This window comes from Erpetoichthys calabaricus, chromosome 8, assembly GCF_900747795.2.
Source record: "Erpetoichthys calabaricus chromosome 8, fErpCal1.3, whole genome shotgun sequence".
Classification (NCBI taxonomy): Eukaryota; Metazoa; Chordata; class Cladistia; order Polypteriformes; family Polypteridae; genus Erpetoichthys; species Erpetoichthys calabaricus.
The window spans coordinates 32,804,054-32,830,699 of record NC_041401.2 but is presented as its reverse complement, the minus strand read 5'-3'; the positions used below and the strand labels follow the sequence as shown (position 1 = coordinate 32,830,699).

Here is a 26,646-nt window from a genome sequence, read left to right as displayed (position 1 = left end):
ACAATGTGTGAACAAATGAGGCCAACCATACATGCTTCTTTGATTACAGGTCAAACCTAAAATAAATAATTATGAAGCAGTACATTTAACTTGTAACAGTAAATGTTTTCCAAAGTATGAAAAGTCCTAATTAATATGTCTTTAATACTTTAAAGATTTTGCCATATTAGCCTGAGCTTTTTTAATTTTGCCCTGGTAGATGATAATGCCTACATGGAAGCTGATCCTCTGGGTGGTGTCAGATCGAGGTCTGAATTTTTCTTTCAGGTTGGTGATTTCAGGACTGTTGAGGATACAGACAAATACAGTGGAACCTCAGGTCACAAATGTCTCAGACCACGTACAAATCGGGTTACGACCAAAAAGTTCACCAAACTTTTGCATTCGTTCACGACCACACACTTGGGTAACGAACAAGCCAGTTTCCCTTCCGGTTCGTATGTGCCGATGATTTCCACACGTGTTCAGTCTCTCCCTGTGCAGTGAGCGAGTGAGAGAGAGAGAGAGAGAGAGAGAGGGCTGGCTGCTTAAGGCCGAGAAGGCAGTTAAAGAATGCACCGGGCTTGTTTTTAAAGAGACTGCTTTGAGCATTGTTTTAACCTCGTTGTATTTAATGAAGACTTTTTTCTATTGGATTTTAACCTCCACTTCACTTCTGTTTACACTCTGTGCATTGTTGCAATGTTACTTTTCTTGGTTGTTTATTAAATTACGGATTTTTCAAATGTTCATGTTTTTCCCTGTGCTTAAAACTCATTAAAAAAAAAAAAGTGTTTACAGCGAGCGGTTCGTAAGGCTGTAGCGTGAATTCTTGCAAATGTTACTATTCTCTGTTCAAGGTTTTCTCAGTGTTATTCAATGTTTTTACATTTAGTTTACTATTACACTGTGCATTCTATGGTGTAATTAACTATTTTTGTGCTTAAAAATCTTTCAAAAAATATTTTTACATACAGTTCGTATGGTCTAGAACGGATTAATTGTATTTACATACAGTCCTATGGGGGAAATTACTTCAGGTCACGACCAAATCAGGTTATGACCAGAGTTTTGGAACGAATTACGGTCGTGACCCGAAGTTCCACTGAATGTCATTTTTTTGGTCTATGCTATGACTCCTTCCAGTGTGTTCCATTTAAGCCCCTGTAAGTGCAACAGAATGGGTATGCTTCTGATAATGTATAACATAAATAACTATTAAGTTAATATGTAACTATTATGCATTACTTGGAGTAACTACTGTTTTGTATTACATTGTATACATTTTAAATAATGCTTCCTCTGACTTATCTCATTTTCCATTTCTAGATGGATCAAGGATGGAACAGCAAAGGGACAATCCCATGCACAGCCCTGAATTTGGGATGCCAAGATCAAGATTAGGTATTGTTTTTCTGTTTCTTATATGTTAAATGGATCATTGTTCTGTATATGCATCTTATAAAAGTAAACATATATATAAATAAACTGCAGTAAAAACTAAAGGAACACTTTGAAAACACATCAGATCTAAATGGGGAAAAAATCATACTGAATATCTATACTGATACGGACTGGGTAATGTGTTAGGAACGAAATCATACTCAGTAGGTTGTATGGCCCCCATGTGCTTGTATGCATGTCTGACAACGTTGGGGGGTGGGGGACATGCTCCTAATGAGATGATGGATGGTGTCCTGGGAGATCTCTTCCCAGATCTGGACCAGGGCATCACTGAGCTCCTGGACAGTCTGAGGTACAACCTGGCAATGTTGGATGGACCAAAACATAATGTCCCAGAGGTGTTCTATTGGATTTAGGTCATGCGAGCATGGGAGCCAGTGAATGGTATCAATTCCTTCATCTTCCAGGAACTGCCTGCATACTCTCATCACATGAGGCCAGGCATTGTTGTGCACCAGGAGGAACCCAGGACCCACTGCACCAGCATAGGGTCTGACAATGGGTCCAAGGAATTCATCCCGATACCTAATGGCAGTCAAGGTGCCGTTGTCTAGCCTGTAGAGGTCTGTGCGTCCCTCCATGGATATGCCCCTCCAGACCATCACTTACCCACCACCAAACTGGTCATGCTGAATGATGTTACAGGCAGCATAACATTCTCCACAGCTTCTTCAGACCCTTTCATGTCTGTGACATGTGCTCAGGGTAAACCTGCTGTCATCTGTGAAAAGCACAGGGTGCCAGTGGTGGACCTGCAGTGGTGGACTTGTATTCCCAGTAGAGGAAGTTGGGACCTCATGCCACCATCATGAAGTCTGTTTCTGATTGTTTGGCCAGAGACATTCACACCAGTGGTCTGCTGGAGGTCATTTTGTAGGGTTCTGGCAGTGCTCATCCTGTTCCTCCTTGCTCAAAGGAGCAGATATCGGTCCTGCGGATGGGTTAAGGACCTTCTACGGCCCTGTCCAGCTCTCCTCGAGTAACTGCATGTCTTCTGGAATCTCCTTCATGGCCTTAAGACTGTGCAGGAAGACACAGCAAACCTTCTGGCAATGGCACATATTGACGTGCCACCCTGGAGAAGTTGGACTACCTGTGCACCCTCTGTAGGGTCCAGGTATCGCCTCATGCTACTAGTAGTGACACTGACCTTAGTCAAATGCAAAACTAGTGAAAAAACAGTCCGAAAAGATGAGGAGGGAAAAATGTCAGTGGCCTCCACCTATTAAGCCATTCCTGTTTTGGGGGTCGTCTCATTGTGGCCCCTCTAGTGCCCCTGTTGTTAAATCCATTAACACCAAAGCAGCTAAAACTGATTAACAACCCCGTCTGCTACTTAACTGACCAGATCAATATCCTAGAAGTTTCATTGACTTGATACTATACTCTGATTAAAAAAGTGTTCCTTTAATTTTTTCGAGCAGTGTGTGTATATACATACATATATATATATATATATATATATATATATATATATATATGAGAGAGAGAGTTTAGGAGAGGCTCTGTTTTTAATATTTGTATAAATATCTTTAATGTACAGTCTACTCAGGAAGTATTCAGACTCCTTCAGTTTCTGCACACTTTATTGTGTTATAGATTTAATTTAAAATTTTGCTCATCTATCTTAACTCAATAACCTTGACAAAGTGAAAACATGTTTTCAGAAAGGTTTGCAGATTTATGAAAAATCAAAAACTGAACTCTCTGTGGTATAGTGCGCCCACAGCTCTAAAGGAATTGTCAGTTTTCGAAATAAATAATTGCAGCAGTTGAGGCTTAAGGAGGGAGGGGGCGTGGTAGTGTGGTCTGAGTGGTACCCGGGTGCAATACAGGCAGGGTATTTCCACGCTGAAGTGCACAGGTGTGGGATCGCCTGTGTCCGTAATTGATGCCGGGAGCTGCTGATCGCCACACCTGTGCCACATCCCCATTACAAGTAGGAGGGTCACGGATGTGAAGGGGGGAAGAAAAAAAAAGATCGAAAGAAGAATGAAGGAGGGGAGAGAAAAAGAAAAGAGAAGGACGGAGATTAAGGGAGAAGAAGGCTGGAGAAGGAGAGCCAGCGGTAGCAAACAAGAGCAGGCTCTTTTGAGAGAAAGCAGGCAGCTGGGAATAGAGCCCCTCTGCAGGAGTGTTTGGCCAACACTCGGTGGGGGTATTAGGAAGGGGTTGCCCCAGCTGAGCTTTTGTGAGCTGGAGTGGCCAGCAGTATAGACGACTCGCCGCGTAAGTGTGAGAATGCAGTGGGAGTCAAAAAGGCTTGAAAGGGTGAGCCCCAGTGTGAGCACCCTGTCCAGAACCCAAGTCTTTGTCCGGTGGGAGCTGTACGTAGCCAGGGGTTGGAAAGCTACCGGACCAGTGTATGGGAGAAACAGGGGAGACGCCAGCTAAAAGAAGACACAGGGCTTTTGAAGGACTGTTTCCAGCCTGTTGTTTATAACCTTGTTTGAACTGGATTTATTTATTTGAATTATTTTAACCTCCACTTTTATTCACCCTGTTTATATGGATTATTTATTTATTGTGGATGTTATGAAGCACTGCACTTTGGACACTGTTTTGATTTTGTTTGATTTTTGAATAAAAGCACTTGTTCACTTTTTGCACCATCCCTTTGCTCAGTTAGATTTGTCCTCATCTGTCAGTTCATCCGATTGCATTACTAATGGTGTTGGGTTCGAGGGTGCCCAAATCTAGAAGAGGGAGCTTGGAGCAGGACCCACATCATCACACTCTCTCATTCATACAAGTATTCAGCCTTTTAATTCAGTACTTTGTAGAAGCCCCTTTTAGAGCAATTATAGCTTTGCATCTTCTTGGGTTGGTCTCTGCAAGCTTTGCATACCTTGATTTGGACAGTTTTTCCCATAATTCCTGGCAGATCATCTCTAGCACCGTTATATTGGATAGGGAGTGTGAACTGTCATCTTCAGGTCTCTCCACAGATGTTCTGTGGCATTTAATGTTGGGCTTTGGCTAGGACACTCAAGGAAAGTCAGAGACTTCTCAGTGAAGCCACTCCACCATTGTCTTTACTGAAAAACAAATATAACAAGTAATAACTTGCAGTTTATGTACTCACAACTGTCAGCTGACTTCTATAGCTACAGAAGCTTAAAGGGAACAGCAAAACAAACACCAGTGTAGCACTACTTCACCTATGGTGGTAGGAGTGAGACGAAAATCTATGTCCCTGGACATATGTTAAAAGCAACATTTCAAAGTAACCACAACTTTCTAGAGAATACAAATGAAGGAAAGAAAAAGAATGCTATAGAACTATATTTTAATGGCACAAGACAAACACTTTAATTGTCTGGAGAGGAAACAGAATACCTGTGCAAATTTACTGATCACTTTTTCCAACTAAATGTGTAACATGAAGAGTTTCACTGATTCTTCCTCATGATAATATCATCATGAATATTTATTTTTAATCTTATTTTGCTTTTGTGCTGGGATACAGTTAGAAGCCCAGAACCTGGATTGAAAGAAAAAAAATCAGTTTCGAAGTGTCATGGCAATCGTTGTATGACTTATGGCTCTTCAGTGTAAGGAGCTTTAACAAATCACACAAGATGAATAGCAGTGGAATCAAGGCATTCTCCCACACAGCTTTACTTCTGCAAAAATACCCAATTTGTAAAACCTAAGAGAGTACGCTAGTGCAAAATCTGTCAAGAATGACGCACGGCGTGCAATGGTGTGGGCCTGTACAGTCATTTGGGGATGGCAGCAAAATAAGGATACTGTAGGAGGCAAACCTGTTTCTTATTTCAACATTCTTTTTTGTTTTATTTATATATAATATATATATATATATATATATATATATATATATATATATATATATATATATATATATATATATATATATATATATATATATATAACCACTAACAAAATACCAGGAAGATAATGTGATGATGGCATAACCAAATTCTTTTTATAAGATGAAGCATGGTTTCATGGCATGTGTTTACTTGTAACAGGCAGTGAGAAAGCTGGAGAGAGGCGCTGGACTTTAGTTAAAGTGTGACTGGTTCAAGTCACAGTAAAATAGATGTTTCTAGACAGGGCTTTTTTAGTTATCTAATGGATTTGTGTATACTGTACATGTGGCCTTTGTCAGGAAAAAGCATTTTTAAAAAATCCTTATGACAGCCACTATTAGTAAAGGAATCTAAGATGGATACAGTTAATTTCATCAAGCCTGATGGACCCTACCACACACACTGTCCAGTGTACTGTGAAAAGACTAACTAAATTCGCAATACTGTGGCCTTAAATAAATTAAGTTCATGCACATAACTCAGTCAGGAAGCATTTTGGTTTCTTCCAATCAAATGACAAATAAATAGCATTTTCTTATAACACAGCTTCTTCTTCTTCTTTCACTTGTGTTTTGTGCCTGATCAACCTTCTCCAAACAGTTCGGCCCTGCACTTCCTTCCCAGTCAAGCTCTTTTCCTTCAGATCTCCCTCACTTTCTCTTTCCCTGTACTTCCATTCCCATCATATTCATTGTCTGTCCTCATCACATGTCAATAGCACTTTGATTTGCTTTCCTGTACTTTCTTAGAGATCTGTCCCCCATTTGTTGTACCTCTGATTGTTGATTGTTGTATCTATTGTGTCCTTTATTGTAACCCCACACATCCACACATTCTGCCACCTCTAACCTCTTCTCCTGCACTCCCTTTACTGCTCGTATCTCAGCTCCATACATCAATGTTGGTCATAACCACTTTCTTAAAAACCTGACTTTTAACCATTGTCTTAATTCATCAATCACACAATACTCCTGATACCTTCTTCCAGTTGTTCCAATCAAACTGCTCTCTGTGGGTTATCTCTACATCTAAGTTTCCATCTTGGGCTATCACTGATCCTAGATATTTAAACTTCTTCACTCTTTTCAGTGTTTCTCCCTGTAGGCTCACCTCTGAGTCCTGATCATCATTAAACCTCATGTATTTATCTTCAACTGTTTATCTTCTAAACCCCTTCTCCAGTCTTGCAACTTCCTCTCCACTTCCACCTTATGACACACCCTTGTCTTAAAAATTATTTAAAAGCCTCAACATAGTTAAATAGATTTATAGTCTATGAATAGGGCTTTTATTATTATTAATAATAATAATTATAATAATAAAGTAATAGATTTGTGTATTGAATGTATATATATTTGGTTTGATTTAATTCAATTTGTTCTTATTTAGTGCTCTTACCTAAGTGCTAGCTCAGAGGGCTGTGACAAGTTCTCAAGTAAAATGCAAATGCAAACATTATAAATTACTAAATACAGAATTAGTACACATAAAAGTACACGGAAAAACAAAGTAGAAACTGATTAACATACATGGAAATCAACAATATCAGTCCATTGATTAATTGTTGAGCTATGGCTGGTTGACAACAGGGGAGAGGAAAACAAAAACTCCAATCAGCAAACCTCCCTGGAGGAAACAAACCTCTGAGGAATCAACGGACAGTTATAACAGACACAGTCAGAGTCCTAAATATCTTGGCAAATATATATATATATAATATGTGTGTGTGATAAAACTGTACATATACTGTTCATATAAAATAACACAGCATACTGTAGATAGATAGATGAATACTTTATTAATCCCAAGGGGAAATTCACATACTCCAGCAGCAGCATACTGATACAAAAAACAAAATAAAAACAGACAATAACTTTGAATAATGTTAACGTTTACCCCCCAAATTAATTATATTAATTAATTAATAATTTACTTACCTTAATTCTAACATTGTCGTATCTGCTTAGTTATGTTTAGATTCATGGTAGGCAGGATCTTGTCCTGGCAGTACTGGAAACAAGGTGAGAAACAAACCTGAACAGTCCACCCCTGGGTAAAGTAGTCCATAATTTACTTAATGTAAAGTTAAGTGAAGTGTTACAAAACTAAACATTTTCCACGAAGATGTCAGCTTTAGACTATCTGTACTAAAATGCAGAAAACAGTAATGACCTCTGACCTTCAACTGTCAGATTTAGAAGCCCCATAAATTAGACAGTTTTAAACAAAAATTACACAACAGACTATTTTCCGGTAAAGTATGTAGCTTCTAAACAAAAGCATTAATGTAATGGAGGGTAAATACCATACACAGGAATGGATAGGTTCAGTGATGTTTTCTCCATTTAGAAAAGAAAATGTAGTTATGTTGTGAGTTTGAGTGCTATCTAAGTTAACTCTGTGTCTATGTCTTTGAGAAATTAGATGGCCACAATGTTTTTTTTTTGATCTGGTCTTTGTTTAAAAATGTCTACAAGTATCTTTTTACTACAAATTAGAATAAAATAAGGTTTATCTTTAATCATTTTAGTGAAAGTCTGCTGGATAATGTTGAAAAACAAAGATGGGCTGCTTTTTGAAAAATCAGTTTTGTGGGGTGAGGCAATGAGTTGACTTTCCTTTCTTAGATTTTAGATTAATCTGGAAATTTTCACAAAAATTTGTGTATCATTCTGCTCGTTTGCACTTTTACCCAGTGTCTCACAATCATCTGGCATGAATGTTTGACATAAAATACTACTATGAAGCACAGTGGTATTGGGAAAGTTCGTAATTGACTGACACATTGGTTTTGTTTCTCAGCAGGAGACATTTCTCCATACAGAGGGGCTAACCCTGGAGCAAGCAACATTGCAGACTTCAGCACTGGTATCCCTTGCAGCGCAGATGATCCTTACATTTGGAGTCTATCTAAAGGAGTTTCCATGTCCCTGCCATCTTCACCCATGTTGCCAAGGCAGCCGTACATGCTGCAGTCTCGTTCCAACAAGCGCTCTCCAGGTAATCCTTTTGCTTCATACAGTTTATGAATTTTTTCTGGTCTCTGGTATAGCTACATATGATCAGCAGGACATATTGTTAGAGGAATGAAAAGGTTGGTCTGAGTCTTGCTGTAAGGTGGTTTCGTCGAGTTGCCTGATATGTGATTTCTGCTGTGACTTTTTTAGATTTCACCAACCTAAACTGGTAAACATTGATTTGACTGGGATTATTTGAGACAAGTGAATTATGAATGTTGCATTTGGTTTTGCTGCAAAGTTAAATTAATTCATTTGGATTATAGGATGTGTGAGGGATCTCTGCTTCACCTTCCAGCCAAAACACCAGAAATAAGAAGAAAATATGTATGATTTAAATTGGCAAAAGTCTACATTAAATAACTTTGACGTTCTCTGTTGTGGTTCGGATATGGTAACGGACTATTTTTAAACAAAAAATCTAAACATGCTTCCTGCAGTAAACCAGATAATACAGTTTATTCATAACATAAAGATAATAGAAGATGAATATATGCAAGTATATATAGTGTGAGGGACACCCTCACCATGGAAGGACAAGGGGAAGCAGCATGCATTGTCTCTCCCAGCTTCATGGGTTGCGGTAGCACCACGGTCTCCCACAGAGCATTATGGAAGCTGGGGTTTTTGGACTCAGCCTGGTGGATTCCATGGGTGCAGCCAGTGGTTGCTGTGGGGACTAGGTAGTCCTACTTTTTCATGCTCTCACCTTACCCGCACATGCTTCCGAGCTACAGCTTTGGAGTGTAATATAAAAGGAGCTTGCCAGGAGGAGAGAAAGAGAAAGAGACAAAGACAAAGAAGACAAGGACTTGCAGAGGGCTGTATTCCTTGATGCTTTGAACTTGTGGTTGTGCTGCATGAAACTCTTTGGAAAGACTTTCACACAATAAAAAAAAACTCTTGTTCATTTTACACTTTTGGGGAGCTGGAGCACCCCCTGGTGGTCACAATAGGTATTAATGGATATAGATACTGTATATAAATGAAGGACAATAATTCACAACACAAAAGGTAAAATTACGGTAGTTTAGTTGAACTTTTTCTCTCCTATAGAGAAAGGCATATAACTTATGGATTCTGATCTTTCAATTCATGTGATCAAAATGAATGTATTCATTAGCTAGTTATAACATTTCTATTGCCTGTACCATGAAGGTGGCGTTGATTTGTTAACAGCTTGTCTCCACTGGTTTATCCCCCAACACACAGTTTGTGTGTGAAATGTTGCTCCAAACTTCCTTTTGGATTTAGGTAGAGAAACCTAAAACAGCTAAAAACTTATCTTTCAAATATTTATTACTTTTCAGTTACAGTTCAGACACCAATACTACCATACATTAGTTGTCTTTGTCCTAATTACTAGGTTATAATTAACAATTCTTGGAATTAAAGTAGACATACTTTTGGTTTGATGTAGGTGATGTTTTGCTGTTTACGTGGTCTGCTTTCTCTGACACATATGTGGAAAAATCTTTAACACACCTTTTTTCCTTTGTTCAGATGCTTCTCTCCTCCTTCACATTGGTTGCATCTTCTGGTTGTGGGTGGTACAGTTTTCTCTTTGATGTTTTACACACAGTTTCTTCTTCTGCTATCAAAGGTTACATCTGCTGGGCAGCTGGTAATCAGTCAGCTCCCGTCTTCAGCAAGACAAACGTGTGGCTTTTACATATAGTCTCTGTCTCTTGCTTCTGCAGTTGCTATTTCTTTGCAAGGTTTGGACTAATGGCACCCTTATCTAATTCCAATACAGACACATGTTCCACTATTCCAATCCAACACCAGATTTCCCTTCAGAATGAAAGTGATAATAACTTCAGTCTTTATTACGTCACAACCTATGCAGGAGGCCCTGCTTTATGAAGCACAGTTGTCACCAGGTCGAGAGCAGTGAGCACATACAGAGAGCATAGAGCTGGTTTGTGTTATGGTTTTTAAAGAAAAGAGTAGACTTTTTGCCTTTTTTTGGGTGCACATATGTTCACACTTTTAGATGACAGTTGGTACAACTTTCTTCCATCAGTGTCATTGTTGGTCATTGTTGTGTTATGGTTCTTTATACGCTGATCAGACATTTAGATGGTTCATTGAAGAGATATTTCTGTGTAAAACCTGGTCTCTGATTAATTAGCTTTTTCAGGTAATGGTCAAAAACGAAGAGGCTCAGCTGCTTTTTAAGCAAAGGATTTACTGTATGTGCCAAAGCAAAGAAAAACAAGAAATGCCAATCTATCCTAAGGGATTAAGATGCATGTGTGGACATTCCAGGATCCAGCCACATTGGCATTAGAGAAATTTTTACTGCTTTACCAAAATTGGGGAAAAATAGCCTTTTTCAGGGATTTCTGTACTGGAAATTGATAGTTTTAGTGTTTTACTGTGATTGATTGTGATTAATTCTACACTGAGGATGGAATGTGTGTGTTGACAGTGCGTAACGTTTTTTGTATGACGTAACTTTACTGTTATTGATTTGAAGAAAAAAGTGGATTGGGACTTAGCAGTCTTTTTTTATCATTTTGAAATGATTGAGTGGCTGTATCTTGTTCTGACACCATTTAGACATCATCACATGAAACCCACTGTGGCATTAAATGAATTGAATTCTTTTTGTACTGTTTTATTGCATGACATATGGGAAAATGTGATATTTTGGCACTGGTGTGGCATCGCAAGCACACTATCAATGCAGATGTTACTTTTTATAATAACTAAAAACAACTCTCACCAAGTATCAGCAACACGTTATGTAAAAGACCGGTAGCAGAAAACAGAATAGCAAAGAAAACGAAAGAAAAGAAAAAAGAAGGGAAATATACATTCATTCAGGTTAGGGATTGTTTGAAGTTAGTAGAGCTTATCACCATGAAATAACCGCTTTTTGAAAATCAGGAAATTGGTATGGTAGAATTTGACTGTGTAGATGTTTTCAGATACACACATTCCTTTCCTATAAAGAAGTGTTTCCTGGTTTCTGTCTTAAATGCATTTTCCTTGTTCTTAAGTATGAGATTCACTATTCTGCTGGATCGACATTATCAATGAGAGATGGACACTCAAAGGGGAGTCATGTCCGCCTGTCTGAATGAGACTCTAACCCTAGGGGTCAGTGCAGAAAAAAGCCGTTGCCATACTTGACAAAGTAAATGGCTGCTAAATTTGAATTCCAGGTCTTGAACTGCTTCAGTTGTGTGGAAATGTTACAGCCGTGAAAAGAGAGAGTTGGAGAAAGAGAAAAAAATTTGGACATGAACATCGGTAGACTTTGCTCCCTAGGAACAAAATTACCCAAACTGTTCTGGAACTTTTCAGTAATTATTTACAACTGTACAACTGATAGCAGAATTACTGTAGTTGAGGGTTCCTCTAGAGCGCCTCTTTCTCTTGCATGATTTGGCTCAAAAAGTAATCAGCACATCGTCATCTCATGACAGCTTTAAGTTTCGAGTTTGGTATTTTTCCGTGCAGCTGTTTTAACACTAGACAAACCTCTAGAAATGGTGGCACACAGACAGACAGACACACATACACACTCATCATCGAGATATCAATGTTTTCAGTACGAGGAGACCCTAAAATGTCAAGATCCGTCGAAAACTGGAGATCGAAATTTTTGACGAATCTAAAGTCAAGTCAAGTCAACTTTATTTATAAAGCACTTTACATACAACAGCCGCTGACCAAAGTGCTAAAGCTTTCGCTCTTCCCTCATAGACAGGTTTTGGTGGGGGAGGGTGCAAAGCAAAAAGAAGAAATTGAGCAGAAATGCTAATGTGATAAGTTGCTTATTATGAGGCGTAGCATATGAGGATATTATATGAAGGTGTTGTGTACCTGAAATAGGAAAAAAATAGAAGTAAAACATCTAACATACAAAGACTCAACAATGAAAATATTGAATTTCTTTTTATGCTTTAGCAAACAATTTACACTCTTCTTTACCTCTTTAATATATGCCTACTAATACTGGGTAGAGCTTCCTTTTTCTTACAAAGCAGCCTCAGTTCTTCGTGGCCTGGATTCCAAAAGATGTTCCTTTGAAATTCTGGTCCATGCTGACATGATTGCATCACAGTTTCTGCAGCTGGCCATTTATGCTGTGAATCTCCCCTTCTACCACATCCTAAAGGTTCAGATCGAGTGACTGTCAAAGTGATTGATGAACATTGAACTCATTGTCATGTTCATGAAACCCGTTTGCTTTGTGACATGGTGCATTATCATGCTGGAAGAAGCCATTAGAAGAAGAGTAAATTTTGGCTACAAAAAGATGCACATGGTCAGCATCAATACTGAAACAGGCTGTAGCATTCAAGTGATGATTAGATAGATAGATAGATAGATAGATAGATAGATAGATAGATAGATAGATAGATAGATAGATAGATAGATAGATAGATAGATAGATAGATAGATAGATAGATAGATAGATAGATAGATAGATAGATACTTTATTAATCCCAAGGGGAAATTCACATACTCCAGCAGCAGCATACTGATACAAAAAACAATATTAAATTAAAGAGTAATAAAAATGCAGGTAAAAACAGACAATAACTTTGAATAATGTTAACGTTTATTTATATAATGTTTAATTGGTATTAATCATCCCAAAATGTGCCAAGAAAACATTCCCCACACATTTAAACCACAACCACCAGCCTGGACTGTTGACATAAACTAGGTGGGTGCATGTAAACATGGTATTGGCTCCAGATTTTGACCCTACCATCTGTGTACCTCAGCAGAAATTGAGATTCAGACCAGGCTACAATTCTCCAGTTTTGGTGTGCCTGTGTTTATTGGGTCCACGGCAGCCTCAGCTTTCTCATCTTGTTTGACAGGAGTGGAACCCAATGTGGTCTTTTGTTGTTGTAGCCCATGTGCCTCAAGGTCCAATGAGTTGTGTGTTCTGAGTGTACATAATTCACAAATAAAAATGTTGCAGTGTAACGTTAAACCTCTACTGGATTTTCACTTCTCCTTCATTTCTGAATTGCTTTGAAGCAGTTGTGATGATACTGCATCGTTAAATTAGAACTCAGTTGTTTTTTAAATTATTATTTTTTGTTAGATGTGTGAATAAAGCTTTTGTCATGTCAGCTAATAGTAATATTAAATGACGATTTCCCTGATTCTGTAATAGAAGCCTAGAGCATAGGAGTCAAGCAACATGCATGCGTGTGTGCAGTCTTATAGAGTGACATATTTATTAGTGAAGAGAAGCGTCAGCTGAGCACCAAGGACCTTGTTTTCAGGATCTCAGGTCCTGTGTAATAGTAGCACCTCTGCCTTACTTTCTGGTGTGTGTTTTTACACATCTTCCCTGCTTATAAACACAACCAAGTGCCAACATTGACATCAGACTGCAAACACTTTGCTGCTAATGAGATATTACTTTTCTCGTATTGCTCACTTGAAGAAATTAATTAGTTTTATTTTATTGAATGTTGTGAACATCACCAGAAACAGAAGCCTAACAGCTGTGCAAACTGGATACCTCGGAAAAGTTTACATCTTGAGCTGAGCGCAACACCACTGGCAGCTGCAGAAATGTAATGTGGTCTGCACACTCTGTGTGTGGGAGTAAACGTAAATCAGAGGCCTCCATTTGCTACACTTTGAAGTACTGGTCAGCTTTTAAAACAAAAATGAGTGCTGCTTAAACATCCAAAAGAAAAATTTAAAAGCAGTTTGAGTGTAATAAAATCCTCACTCTGTAGTTTGCCCTTAGAAATTAATTAAATGTAGTGGTAAATCACCTGAGTTCAATTACCTTAATTAAAATTATGGTAATGCTTAGGTTGCTCATTAACTGATTTTGTTTTAATCATTATCATATGACCTGGCAATTGTATTCCCACAGGTTAGGAAACTGTATAACCTGTGGTGATAAAAGACTTCTTAGACCATTTTTAACACAAATATCTATAACCAACTTAATTTAATGGATTATCTGAACACTAAGTGCCAGAGTGAATTCAATAGAATGTCGAGGTGAATCAAGGTTAATTCCTTACTCGACCGGCAAGCCGTAACAGAAAGATGTGAATGGACATGCATCACTGGCCAGGTTGGTTGCAGGTACATTTCCCACTCGGGAGGCCATAATGGAAGGACAGAGGAGGCTGTTTTACAGGGCCATGTATTTCCCTGTACGCAGGGTGGAAGCATCCTTCCTTCATAACCCTGCAGGGCATATTGGGAGTTGTAGTCCTCAGAGGCAGCCCTGTTGAGGTACTTGGGTGTTGCCAGGGGGAGATACAGGGGAACGCTCTCCCTACTTTGGGGGACTTCCACCTGGCTTGAATGTGCTTACAACATACAGTGCTTTGAACCTGGAAGTACTCCTGGGCCTGGCATAAAAGATGTCACATCATCTGCATCACAGAGTCAGAGTTGGGGGGAGATGGGCAGCACTCATGGAGGAGTGGTGGAAGGAGTTCTGTGTGTTATTATTGTGCTGGACTGATTTAACATTGTAAGGGAATCAATGTATCTCAAACATCCTTTTATTTTACCTGAAATTATGTTTGGCCAAATTGTGTCTGGTGCTTGGGGCTCGTGGTCACCCTCTGGTGGCCACACCACGTATAATGTTGTTGCATATGTGCATTTTATGTGGGGAACATGTAGGACTTATCCACAGAGAATTCGAAAACAGCTTTTGAAAAAGATCAGGTAGGTATATATTAACATATATTGAGAAACTGTAAACAACCCACTGACCTCTAGATATCATAGCATGTCTCGTTGACTTTATAAGGAGTCTGTTTGGTGTTTTTTGTATTGTTTTTGTTTTATCAACAGTAGGTTTTAACATTAATTTCTGAGTAAAGACAACTAATATGTGATAGAGAAGACACTATGACAGATAGATAGATATATAGACAATTATAGTTCCCAAGGAGAAACTGTAATGTTATGGCAGCTGACACACTTAAACAGTACTGAATACACTTAAAATGAAACAGTAAAAATAAGTAGATAAAGGATAAAAAGCAGGTAAATAAAAAAATAGAAAAATAAAACATTTCCATAATCTAATAAAAATAATAAACTTTCTCATAACTTTCTGAATGTAGTAACTTAAGGTCAGCTCCATTTCTTTCTGCACTTTCCAAGGTAGAATTTCATCATGATAGAAATTTTCCAGAAGGTGTAATGGTTATGCTCCTCTCCACCTTTGAAAGCAACATTTCTGTGTGTGTATATAGTGTAAAAGAAAGACAAGAAGCACATAAAGGTTTGGGGTTTTCCGGCCCCGTATACTGTAGAGTAGGGGTACTCAAACGGCGGACCGCGGTCCACAATCCGGACCGCCAAGACGTTTTTGGCGGACCGCGACTGTCTTCTGCATAAGTCAAAAGTCCGAATATAAAAGCACCAAAATTATTGTTGTTTTATTATTTACTCTGTAGCAGGGTTGCCAACTGGCACTTTTTATGCCAAATAACTGAAATCTGGCATTTTTGAAAGCTGTTTGGCATATAAAATGCCGAGTACTACAATGCGAATTATCCACCAAAGTCAGGGCTCCGTTCGCTTAAGATCGACGCCCTTAAGTCGTCGTTGGTAGCGAGTTCATCGCTGATGACGAAAGCGACCACCACACAATCAAATGTTACAGAAGCTTCGCTACGCATTGTTTGGGTTCTTGGCAGACATAAGAAAGCATTTACTGATGCAGAGGTTGTTAAAGAATGCACAATGTCTGCTTCTTTGCTTCTGTTTAGCGACAAAAAGTGTGTTGAACTGATTCAGCAGATACCATTATCAGACAGTACTGCTAGTCGTCGTGCAGATGACCTTCCTGACAATGTCGGTGGTCAGTTAATATCAGATCTTAAACAGGCTGAAATGTTTGCTCTCTCGTGTGATGAATCCACTGATGAAACTGACATGTCTCAACTCTGTGTGTTCACAAGATTTTTTGATGGCCATAATTTTGTTGAAGAGTTTCTGACATTACTACCACTAGCAAAACAGACCCGCGATGAGGACGTGTTTTCAGCATTATCGCAGTTTATGCACGCAGCTGGATTGGATGTAACAAAAATGGTTTCCCTTACAACAGACGGGGCACCAGCAATGACTGGTAAAGATAGAGGACTTGTCACTCGTATGAAGGCACTTCAGCCCAACCTTGTTGCTTATCACTGCATCATTCATCAGTCGGCCCTCTGTTCAAAACTTTGTGACGAACTGGCGGAAGTGCTGTCTACTCATGTGAAATTAGTGATTTTTTTACGATGTAATTCGTCTCTGCAGCATCGCCTGTTTCGTTCTTTTCTTGAAGAGATGTCTGCGGAATTTGGAGATTTGCTGCTTCACAATGACGTCAGATGGTTAAGCAAGGGCCGTGTGTTGGAAAGGGTCTGGAATCTCCGTGAAGATGTAGCTGACTTCCTGCAGTCCTTTAATACAAAGAAAGCTACAGAATTTTTAACATTTATTCAAGACAGTGACAAGGTCGCACTTCTGGCATTTCTTGTTGATATTATGGGACATATAAATACACTGAATTTGTCACTTCAGGGTGCAGACAAAACCATTGTCGAATTGCAAGAAAAATGGTGTGCCTTTGAAACAAAACTGAGCATTTTCATCAATGACTTGGAAGGTGGCAAGATTTCCTAAACCTGAAGAGCTGCATGACAGCTGATCAACAGGCATGTTTTCAGTTGATTTCCACATTTCTACATCATTTGAAGGTCGAGTTTGATGAACATTTTAAGGATTTCAGAAAACTGAAGCCTGTGTTTTTGTTTGTTGCTGATCCTTTCGTTGTCCATCCAGCCTGATGGTGAATGGACATCTGTGGCTGCCTCAATTTTTCCGAACTCAAACCCGTCCCTGTTGCAAATGGAAGCAGCTGATTTGCAAGCTTCTCACGTTTTGAAAGCAAAATTGAACGAAGTCGGCATAACAATATTTTGGTCAAAGTTTGTTCCAGATTCTCAGTATCCTGCTGCAAAGAAACTGGCGATTTCCGTGCTCACTATGTTTGGTTCAACATATTCTTGTGAGTGTGCGTTCTCCACTATGAACACTATCAAGACGAAACATCGAAGTGTAATTACCAACCAGAACCTCAGGAATGCAATGAGAATTGCACTGACTGGTTACTCACCGAACTATGCTGCCATTATGAAATCGAAACAACAGTTTCACACTTCACACTGAGTGACAATCATTTACGTACCAACTGTTGTAATTGGTGTGTTAATTGCAAGTAGTCATGTGACTTTTTTGAATTGTTTTTCATGTTTTGTGGATGTCTTGGTCTTCTGTAAAAATGTTATCATTTGCGTTGAATCTATTACTAGCCTCCTACAGACCTACACCTGCAGTCCTACAGACCTACACGGTAAACTTGGCTATAGTGGACCCCGATGGTTGGTGGCGAACTGAATGTGGACCAGCATTCAAAAACTTTGAGTACCCCTGCTGTAGAGAGTCACTAATTGCTGTCATACAAATACAAACAATGTCATAACACCCTCCGCCGGCATGACGGATGGGGGAACATTTAAGCAGAGGGACCGGAAATGGAAGCATGGGCTGATGGGAAAACCGAGGTGGATAGTGGGACTGTTGACGTCATCGGGGTGAGACAGAGGGAAGGCGGAAGTGGCGTGTTGTTTTCTCCGTGATTGGGAGGACTCATGGCGGCAGTGCGTCTTTCTTCCTGTAGAGAGAGAGAGAGGTTAGTACCCCGCCATTCCCGTCTGGCATACGATGTCGTGTTACCTTTTGGATCGTTCCGCAGCTCCCTAATCGCGCGTGCGTGACAATAGACAGATGTGGACATATTTCTTGGTTCCCATACAGCTCATTAAAAAATTGCGGCATACCTCCTGAAAGCGATTAAATTAAAAGCAATTGTCCTGTGTATACCACCTGCATGCTTTGACATGTCATGAAAAGATGTCAAGTATTGCTTATTTTACAAAGATATTCTAAATTGGCCTGGACCCATTTGCTGGTACCCCTAGAAAAGATCATAAATAATACGGAACAGCATGAAGACAGTTGTGGATAGTAAAGCTAGAAGAGTAGTTGATCTAGGATTTGGAAATTCCAAGAAGACTAAGATTTTAAAATGAAGACTTCCAGAATGTTAGGCTTAATAACATTAGTGTCATGCCTCACCCATATTTGTACAAGTTACACTCCCTACTGGCCACAAATGGCATCACTACCTTCAGATAACTGTGAACAAGAGAAGGATTAGATTAGGTATACTTTAGTAATTTAGAAGGGCAAATGCATACTGCAGTACAAACATGCAATGCACAAAAAAGACTCAAAGATTGTAGAATAAGAACAACAATACAATAAATATAATGCAAAATAACTGTAGCACAGACACTTCCAATGGCTTCTGGCTAGAGTGAAAGATGGGATGTCACGATGAAGCATTGGACTGCCTAATGGCATCAAGCAGCAAAGATCCCCAGATGTGCTTCTTATTGCACTGTGGAGCAGTGAGCTCATTGTTAAAGGTACTCCAAGGAAGCCCCCACTGGAGATGTCCAGAGCATCCAGAGCCTGAATTTAAATTGCTTGCCATGGAGAAGAAGAACATTATATTATATAGAATGACTTTATAGCATAGTTGTGCTGTGCTGTCCAGTTAAATGCGCTACAGTGGTGTGAAAAACTATTTGCCCCCTTCCTGATTTCTTATTCTTTTGCATGTTTGTCACACAAAATGTTTCTGATCATCAAACACATTTAACCATTAGTCAAATATAACACAAGTAAACACAAAATGCAGTTTGTAAATGGTGGTTTTTATTATTTAGGGAGAAAAAAAAATACAAACCTACATGGCCCCGTGTGAAAAAGTAATTGCCCCCTGAACCTAATAACTGGTTGGGCCACCCTTAGCAGCAATAACTGCAATCAAGCGTTTGCGATAACTTGCAATGAGTCTTTTACAGCGCTCTGGAGGAATTTTGGCCCACTCATCTTTGCAAAATTGTTGTAATTCAGCTTTATTTGAGGGTTTTCTAGCATGAACCGCCTTTTTAAGGTCATGCCATAGCATCTCAATTGGATTCAGGTCAGGACTTTGACTAGGCCACTCCAAAGTCTTCATTTTGTTTTTCTTCAGCCATTCAGAGGTGGATTTGCTGGTGTGTTTTGGGTCATTGTCCTGTTGCAGCACCCAAGATCGCTTCAGCTTGAGTTGACGAACAGATGGCCGGACATTCTCCTTCAGGATTTTTTGGTAGACAGTAGAATTCATGGTTCCATCTATCACAGCAAGCCTTCCAGGTCCTGAAGCAGCAAAACAACCCCAGACCATCACACTACCACCACCATATTTTACTGTTGGTATGATGTTCTTTTTCTGAAATGCTGTGTTCCTTTTACGCCAGATGTAACGGGACATTTGCCTTCCAAAAAGTTCAACTTTTGTCTCATCAGTCCACAAGGTATTTTCCCAAAAGTCTTGGCAATCATTGAGATGTTTCTTAGCAAAATTGAGACGAGCCCTAATGTTCTTTTTGCTTAACAGTGGTTTGCGTCTTGGATATCTGCCATGCAGGCCGTTTTTGCCCAGTCTCTTTCTTATGGTGGAGTCATGAACACTGACCTTAATTGAGGCAAGTGAGGCCTGCAGTTCTTTAGACGTTGTCCTGGGGTCTTTTGTGACCTGTCGGATGAGTCGTCTCTGCGCTCTTGGGGTAATTTTGGTCGGCCGGCCACTCCTGGGAAGGTTCACCACTGTTCCATGTTTTTGCCATTTGTGGATAATGGCTCTCACTGTGGTTCGCTGGAGTCCCAAAGCTTTAGAAATGGCTTTATAACCTTTACCAGACTGATAGATCTCAATTACTTCTGTTCTCATTTGTTCCTGAATTTCTTTGGATCTTGGCATGATGTCTAGCTTTTGAGGTGCTTTTGGTCTACTTCTCTGTGTCAGGCAGCTCCTATTTAAGTGATTTCTTGATTGAAACAGGTGTGGCAGGGGTGGCTACGGAAATTGAACTCAGGTGTGATACACCACAGTTAGGTTATTTTTTAACAAGGGGGCAATTACTTTTTCACACAGGGCCATGTAGGTTTGGATTTTTTTTCTCCCTAAATAATAAAAACCATCATTTAAAAACTGCATTTTGTGTTTACTTGTGTTATATTTGACTAATGGTTAAATGTGTTTGATGATCAGAAACATTTTGTGTGACAAACATGCAAAAGAATGAGAAATCAGGAAGGGGGCAAATAGTTTTTCACACAACTGTATATAAATGAAGTTCAGTCAGCTTTATGATGTTTTCTTTGCCACATAGTGTTTATTATGCTCTTTGTTCAATCTCATCCAAGAGCGATCTTGGGGGTGAAGGGTGCAGGACTGTTGGAGATAAGTGGTATGCAGTTTTGAAGATGGCCTCGGGAAACCCAAGAGGTGCCCAGTGTCATGTATGTTGGCCGACTCGTGTTTTCTGGATATTTTAAATCAATTTTAACCCATATGTAAATGTAATGTAAACTATTTTCTGTTTATCTTTTTGAATCATTCCTCTTAAAGCATAAAAATGTATAATTTAGTCTTCAGTTGCTGCTTTTTTGGATTTATGGTGTTGCTACTTGATTGTGTTATCTCTAAATAGGAGCTGAGCATTGTGTTTTTCCTCCTGTCAGCTCTATCATATCGTGCAGATGTTTTTTTTTTCTTCCTCCTCTGTCTTCAAAGGCACCAGCCATCACTGCTGATCACCAACAGACAATGAACAATAGCAATTAGCATTTTAGCTAATATTGCATGAAATATTTAATAAACATATTCAGTGTTCACAATCTTTGCCAACATAATATTACCAATTATCTCCTGAGCTATGGTGTCACATCTTTCCATTGTGTGTCATTGCTGTTGCCATAATTGCCCTTCTGCAGCAGTGAGGATTAATTTCATCCTCATGCAATTCACAAAGCTAGTACAGCTTTTAAGTGTTTTTATTGTATCTTCATTAAATTAGCCCTGCGTATGGGATATTTCTGACAAAACAGCAAGGTCTTCCTAAATATTTAATGAGACTAAATTGGAGTGAAAAAGAACAAGAAATAGCTAGAACACAAAAACTGTAGACAATGCATTTCATCTTCTGCTTGACAATGCTGTGTATTGCAGGCTCAAACATGACATGAGGACGAAGCCTCCAAAATATGGCCACAAAATTGGCCAGAGGCTTCACTGGCCAGTCTAGTAAATGCTCACCCAGTCCATCTTACTCAGGACTGTGACCTGCAAAACAAGGAGAGTTTTCCCATGAAGCACCGGGAATGCACAGTGGGAGATGTCATTAATATGACTGTATAAAGGCCACTGCATGCATTTCTGGCTTTTGTGAGACTGATTTTAATAGTGGTTTTGGGATTCCCAGCAACATAAACCAGCTTTGTACTTTTGAATTTGGTTTTTGGTTAGCAATTTGACTTTTTAGACTTTCTTTCTGACTTCCGGTATCGACCTCTACTTGCTATTGACTATGTCCTTTTCTCCTGGTCATTGCTCATAACATTTTTTTACTGACTACCCTTTCAGGACTGGACTGTGATTCGGCCACTCTAGGGCACTCACGTTGTTTTGAAGCCATTGCTCTGTAGCTTAGGCTTTATGCTTTTTGCTCGTTGTCTTGATGGGACACAAATCTTCTCTCAAGGCACAGGTTTCTTGCACACTGCCTCAGGTTTTCCTTCAGATTTTCTTTGTTCATTTTATCCTCACAAGACTTCTAGGTCCTGCTGCAGAGAAACACCTCCACAGCCTGATGCTGCCAACACTGTGCCTCCACAATTGAAATGCTGTGTTTTGATAAGGTGTTGTGTTAAGTGTTTAGTTTGATTTTAGTTGGCAAAAACATCTAAAATAATTACAGTTTAACACAGAATATTCATTCATTCAACCATTTACTAATCCTGTTTAGTACAGTTTTTGGGGTACTGAAGGGCCAATCCCAGCAATGCCTTTCCCATAAAATGTGCTTGGTATTTTATAGGGAACACTCAATTGCTAACCCACGCTGACTTGCAAAGGTCCACTTTAGAATTTTAAATCCATATGATCTGCACGTGTTTGAGCTGTAATGGCAAGTTGGAAAACTTAATAAATAGTTTTATTATTATCATAGGGAGATTGTGCACATATGATTCGCTTTGAATCCAGGCCTCTAGAAATATGAAGTCACAGTGCTGATCACTGCAGTACCATGCAGCCATTTAATGAAACAAAACCTAAACATGAAATAAGAAAATCCGGAATTTGGGGTTGCCCAACGCGAGTGTAGAAATTAAACCAAATTAAGTAAAACCACCAGGTGGAATTCTAGAAATTGGGAAGCTCAGGACAGATAGCTGGTATGCTTTGCATATTGCTGTCTATAATGATGGAAGTTCGTGTTAATCCCAGAGTGATTGTTTTGGGTACCCTGCATGAAGATGTTCTACTGGTAGTGAAAAGTCTGTATTTGTCCACCCCTTCTGGCCACCATTGTCTCTCAGGCATTCTCCTAAACTCAGTGTGAGCACTTGAGTTTTTACGTCACAATGAAGTGTTTCCATCCTTCCTTCTGCAGGCATGGAATGGTGTGTAGAGTGGTGGGGTGCACAGACAATTAAGCGTCAATCTCTGTTGCGTCATGAACACACTTATGCCTGACCTTTACATTAAAGATTTTCCCTTTTAAGTGCTTCTAACTTATAACTGAAGCAAATCCTTCTTGTCAAGCAGCTGGGATTCCTTCTATATTTTTTTTTTCATCTAATTCCAACTTCTTCTCTGCCAAGACTCTGCTTGCCTTTATAAAAATGTTTGATGTTTCCTTTCCGTGGGTGCTTTCCAGTTTACCTAATTAACAGGAGCTCCTTGTGTCCTGTGTTTGACAAGCATTTGTGACTAAATTGTGCAGGATTGAACACGCATCTTTCAGGGGTCAGGGAGCGACTCTTGATAAGAGCACATGCTAAGAAAAGAAAGAGGACAACCCTCTACTTATCAATTGAATTTCAAAAACTGCCATGTGGGGTTCTGGCCTGTATCACCTCTAGGTTAACTCTTATCCATCCATCCATCCATTTTCCAACCCGCTGAATCCGAACACAGGGTCACGGGGGTCTGCTGGAGCCAATCCCAGCCAACACAGGGCACAAGGCAGGAACCAATCCCGGGCAGGGTGCCAACCCACCGCAGGACACACACAAACACACCCACACACCAAGCACACACTAGGGCCAATGTAGAATCGCCAATCCACCTAACCTGCATGTCTTTGGACTGTGGGAGGAAACCGGAGCCCCCGGAGGAAACCCACGCAGACACGGGGAGAACATGCAAACCCCACGCAGGGAGGACCCGGGAATCGAACCCAGGTCCCCAGATCTCCCAACTGCGAGGCAGCAGCGCTACCCACTGCGCCACCGTGCCGCCCAGGTTAACTCTTATTCTTTTGATTTTTGTTTCAAATTTCCTTAGGTAGCATTTTTCCCCAAAGTAACATACATATACATTATGCTGCCCAGCTGTCTTAGTAGCATTGGCTTGTTCACCTAGCCTCACCTTATTAATGGCTATAACGAAAGTATACTTACAGGTGCTTTAATCTAAGTGGGGATCTCTACACTTCACTCTGCCTGGCCCTGAATGTCCTCAGTAAAAGGTCAGTTGTGGACAATGGAGGAGAGAGAGACACACACAGGTATCAATGGAAGGCTCTGGATGGATTCAATATGATTATCACCAAAATGTTCCTTTGTTGCTGCCTGTGGACTAGGACTGACTTGACATAAGGTCTTCTCCAACTGTATGAACATACAATGTAGGCTCTTGGCCACTTGTGATTCATGATCACGTTTGAGTGTTGCATTTTCACCGCACAACAAGAAATGTAACCTTTATGGAAAATATGTGAGAGGTAAAGAAGAGTGAGACATATTTGGGAGTTCACAGGGGACATTCCTACCTTTGAACTGATTGCGAATTCTTGGCTGAGATTATTGCTTCGATGTGGTGTATAGCTCAGTGTAAAAGGGAGGCAACTATAAAGCATGATGTGGTGCAAAGTGAGGCGAGGCTGGATTAGCAGGCAGGACAATAAAGAGTAAATATAAGAGGAGAATGCTCCACATATAGTGAGGTCATCTGTGGAGTCCCTCAGGGGTCTGTCCTTGGACCAGTACATTTTCTGATTTATATCAATGACATTGATTCTGGTGGAGTTAGTAAACTTGTGAAATTCGCAAATGACACCAAAATTGGAGGGATAGCAGACACAGAGGAGGCAGCAAAAGAAATTCAAAAAGACCTGGACAGTGTTCAGATCTGGGTGAACACCTAGAAAACGCAGTTTAATGTAGAAAAGTGCTACAAATGGGCAAAAGGAACACCAATTAAATATAGAAGATGGGAGACACTGTCATATAGGAAGCTACCTCTGAAAAGGATTTAGGGGTTTATGTTATGCAACATTTTCATGAACTATGCAATGCACAGAAGCAATTAAAGAGGTAAATAAATGTTAGGTTATACCATAAAAACTGTTGAATTTAAGTCAAGGGACATTATGCGCAAACTATATAATGCACTAATGAGGCCGCATCTGGAGTACTGTGTGCAGTTCTGGTCACCACAGTATAAGAAAGACATAGCAGCACTTGAAACTGTACAGAGGAGAGCAGCCAAGTGTATGCCAGGAATTCTGATCAAGTTGTACTATGACAGACTCGGAGAATTAAATCTGTTAAGTCTTGAGCAGAGGAGACTGCATGGGGACCTAATCCAGGGAGCTATTCAAAATTCTCAAATATGTTGATAAAGCAGATATAGCAGAATTCTTTCAGTTTAACGGTGAATCACATTCTCAAGGACATCAGTGGAAAGTAAGAAGAAATGTGTTTAAAACTGGAGCCAGGAAGCACTTTCTTTACACAAAGAGTTGTGGGACTGTGTAAAAAAAAATTACTGAGACATGGAGTTGAAGCACAGACTTAGACAACCTTTAAGAAGAATCTGGACAAGATATTTTTGACAGCTTAGCTATCAGCTAAACAAATGAGTTTGATGGAGTTAATGGTCTCCTACAAATTTCTTACGTTCTTATGGTTCTTAGGGCCAATGTGCATCCAGGGCTGTTCCTGAGACGCACAGCCATTAATGCTATTTACAATTCCTAACATTAGCCACCTTTTAGTATGGTAAACATCAATAATTCCACCAGTTATTCCACATCCATTCAGCATCCTGTTGAACAGAATATTTCTATATATGCCAGGACCTCTGCACAGCCATGTACCTCTGGGCATGAGGCTGTTTGATTTTGGCTAACACTCCTTAGTAGCACCCCTCTTAGTTTGGATATTGGGAATCGCTCCTTCTGAATAGCCTCACATCATATTACTGTGTGTTTCCTGTGGATACTCTCACCATTTTTCAGGTGTGATATTTCTTTTATTTCTTATCTGTTTGCACACACACACAAATACTCCTGTTTCCTGTTAAAAATGCAGTCACACAAGTTGATCTGAGTCTCTAAAATATCCCAGTGTGAGAGGTACTAAGTTTGACAAGCAATAGCTGTAACACCCCGTCTTTGGCCCCAGCGCTGCTGGGCTAGGCTTGGTCTCTTCTGTAATTCTGTACAGCAGTATTGGTTTCAGAAAATCCCCGTAGGGAGTGGAGGGGCACTGCATTTTTATGTTCCGTCAGAAGTTGGCTGGAGACTTTTTGCCATAAAGACTTTCCTGTTTCACCACTGGTGCAGTGTGTAGAGAGAATTTATCTGGCATTTGATTTTATTCAGTGTATGTGCAAAGTATAAGCCATACCCCATTTGTAATTGGCATATTAGCTTTGCCATTTTCGCTTTAAAAATGTTGTATAAGTTAGACTTGATCGTATATAATGTCATTGCCTTCAAATAAAATTAAAAAAATTAATTAAAGGTTACATTATGATATGAGGGTATGTTTCCCTCTTATATAAAGTGAGGGCTTGTTTCATGAAGCTGGCGCATACAAAAAGATGTTTTGAACCCTTAGCTTTGACCCACTTTTTCCTCGCTCTTATAACTGTTACTGTACATGAAGACACTTATTTCAGATTCACTGCTCACTTAGTTTTTCTATTTATATAACTTTTTTTTGTTTTGTTTTTTAATGGTGTTTACTTTGAGACATGCTATAGTAAATATCCAGTCATTGAATAACTTAGACCCCCAGTTTGCATACAGATGTACAGTGGATTCAGAAAGTATTCAGACCCTTTCACCTCCTGCACTCTTTATTGTGTTGTGGATTTAATTTTAAATGGGTTCTTCTGCCATTTCTGCCCATCAATCTAC

General features: G+C 39.6%; 1 protein-coding gene across 3 annotated transcripts in view; it reads left to right on the top strand.

The window, feature by feature from the left end:
- Positions 1–26,646, top strand: part of LOC114655440 (protein TANC1-like) — a 569,281-nt gene that overhangs the window by 188,265 nt on the left and 354,370 nt on the right. For 2 of the 3 annotated variants that reach the window (XM_028806429.2, XM_051930574.1), the window contains exons 3-4: positions 1,309–1,383; positions 8,082–8,279. In XM_028806429.2, the coding sequence (XP_028662262.2) occupies positions 1,309–1,383; positions 8,082–8,279 (273 nt within the window). The remainder of the gene's footprint in view (positions 1–1,308; positions 1,384–8,081; positions 8,280–26,646) is intronic. The other variant, XM_051930575.1, reaches the window with a different exon arrangement.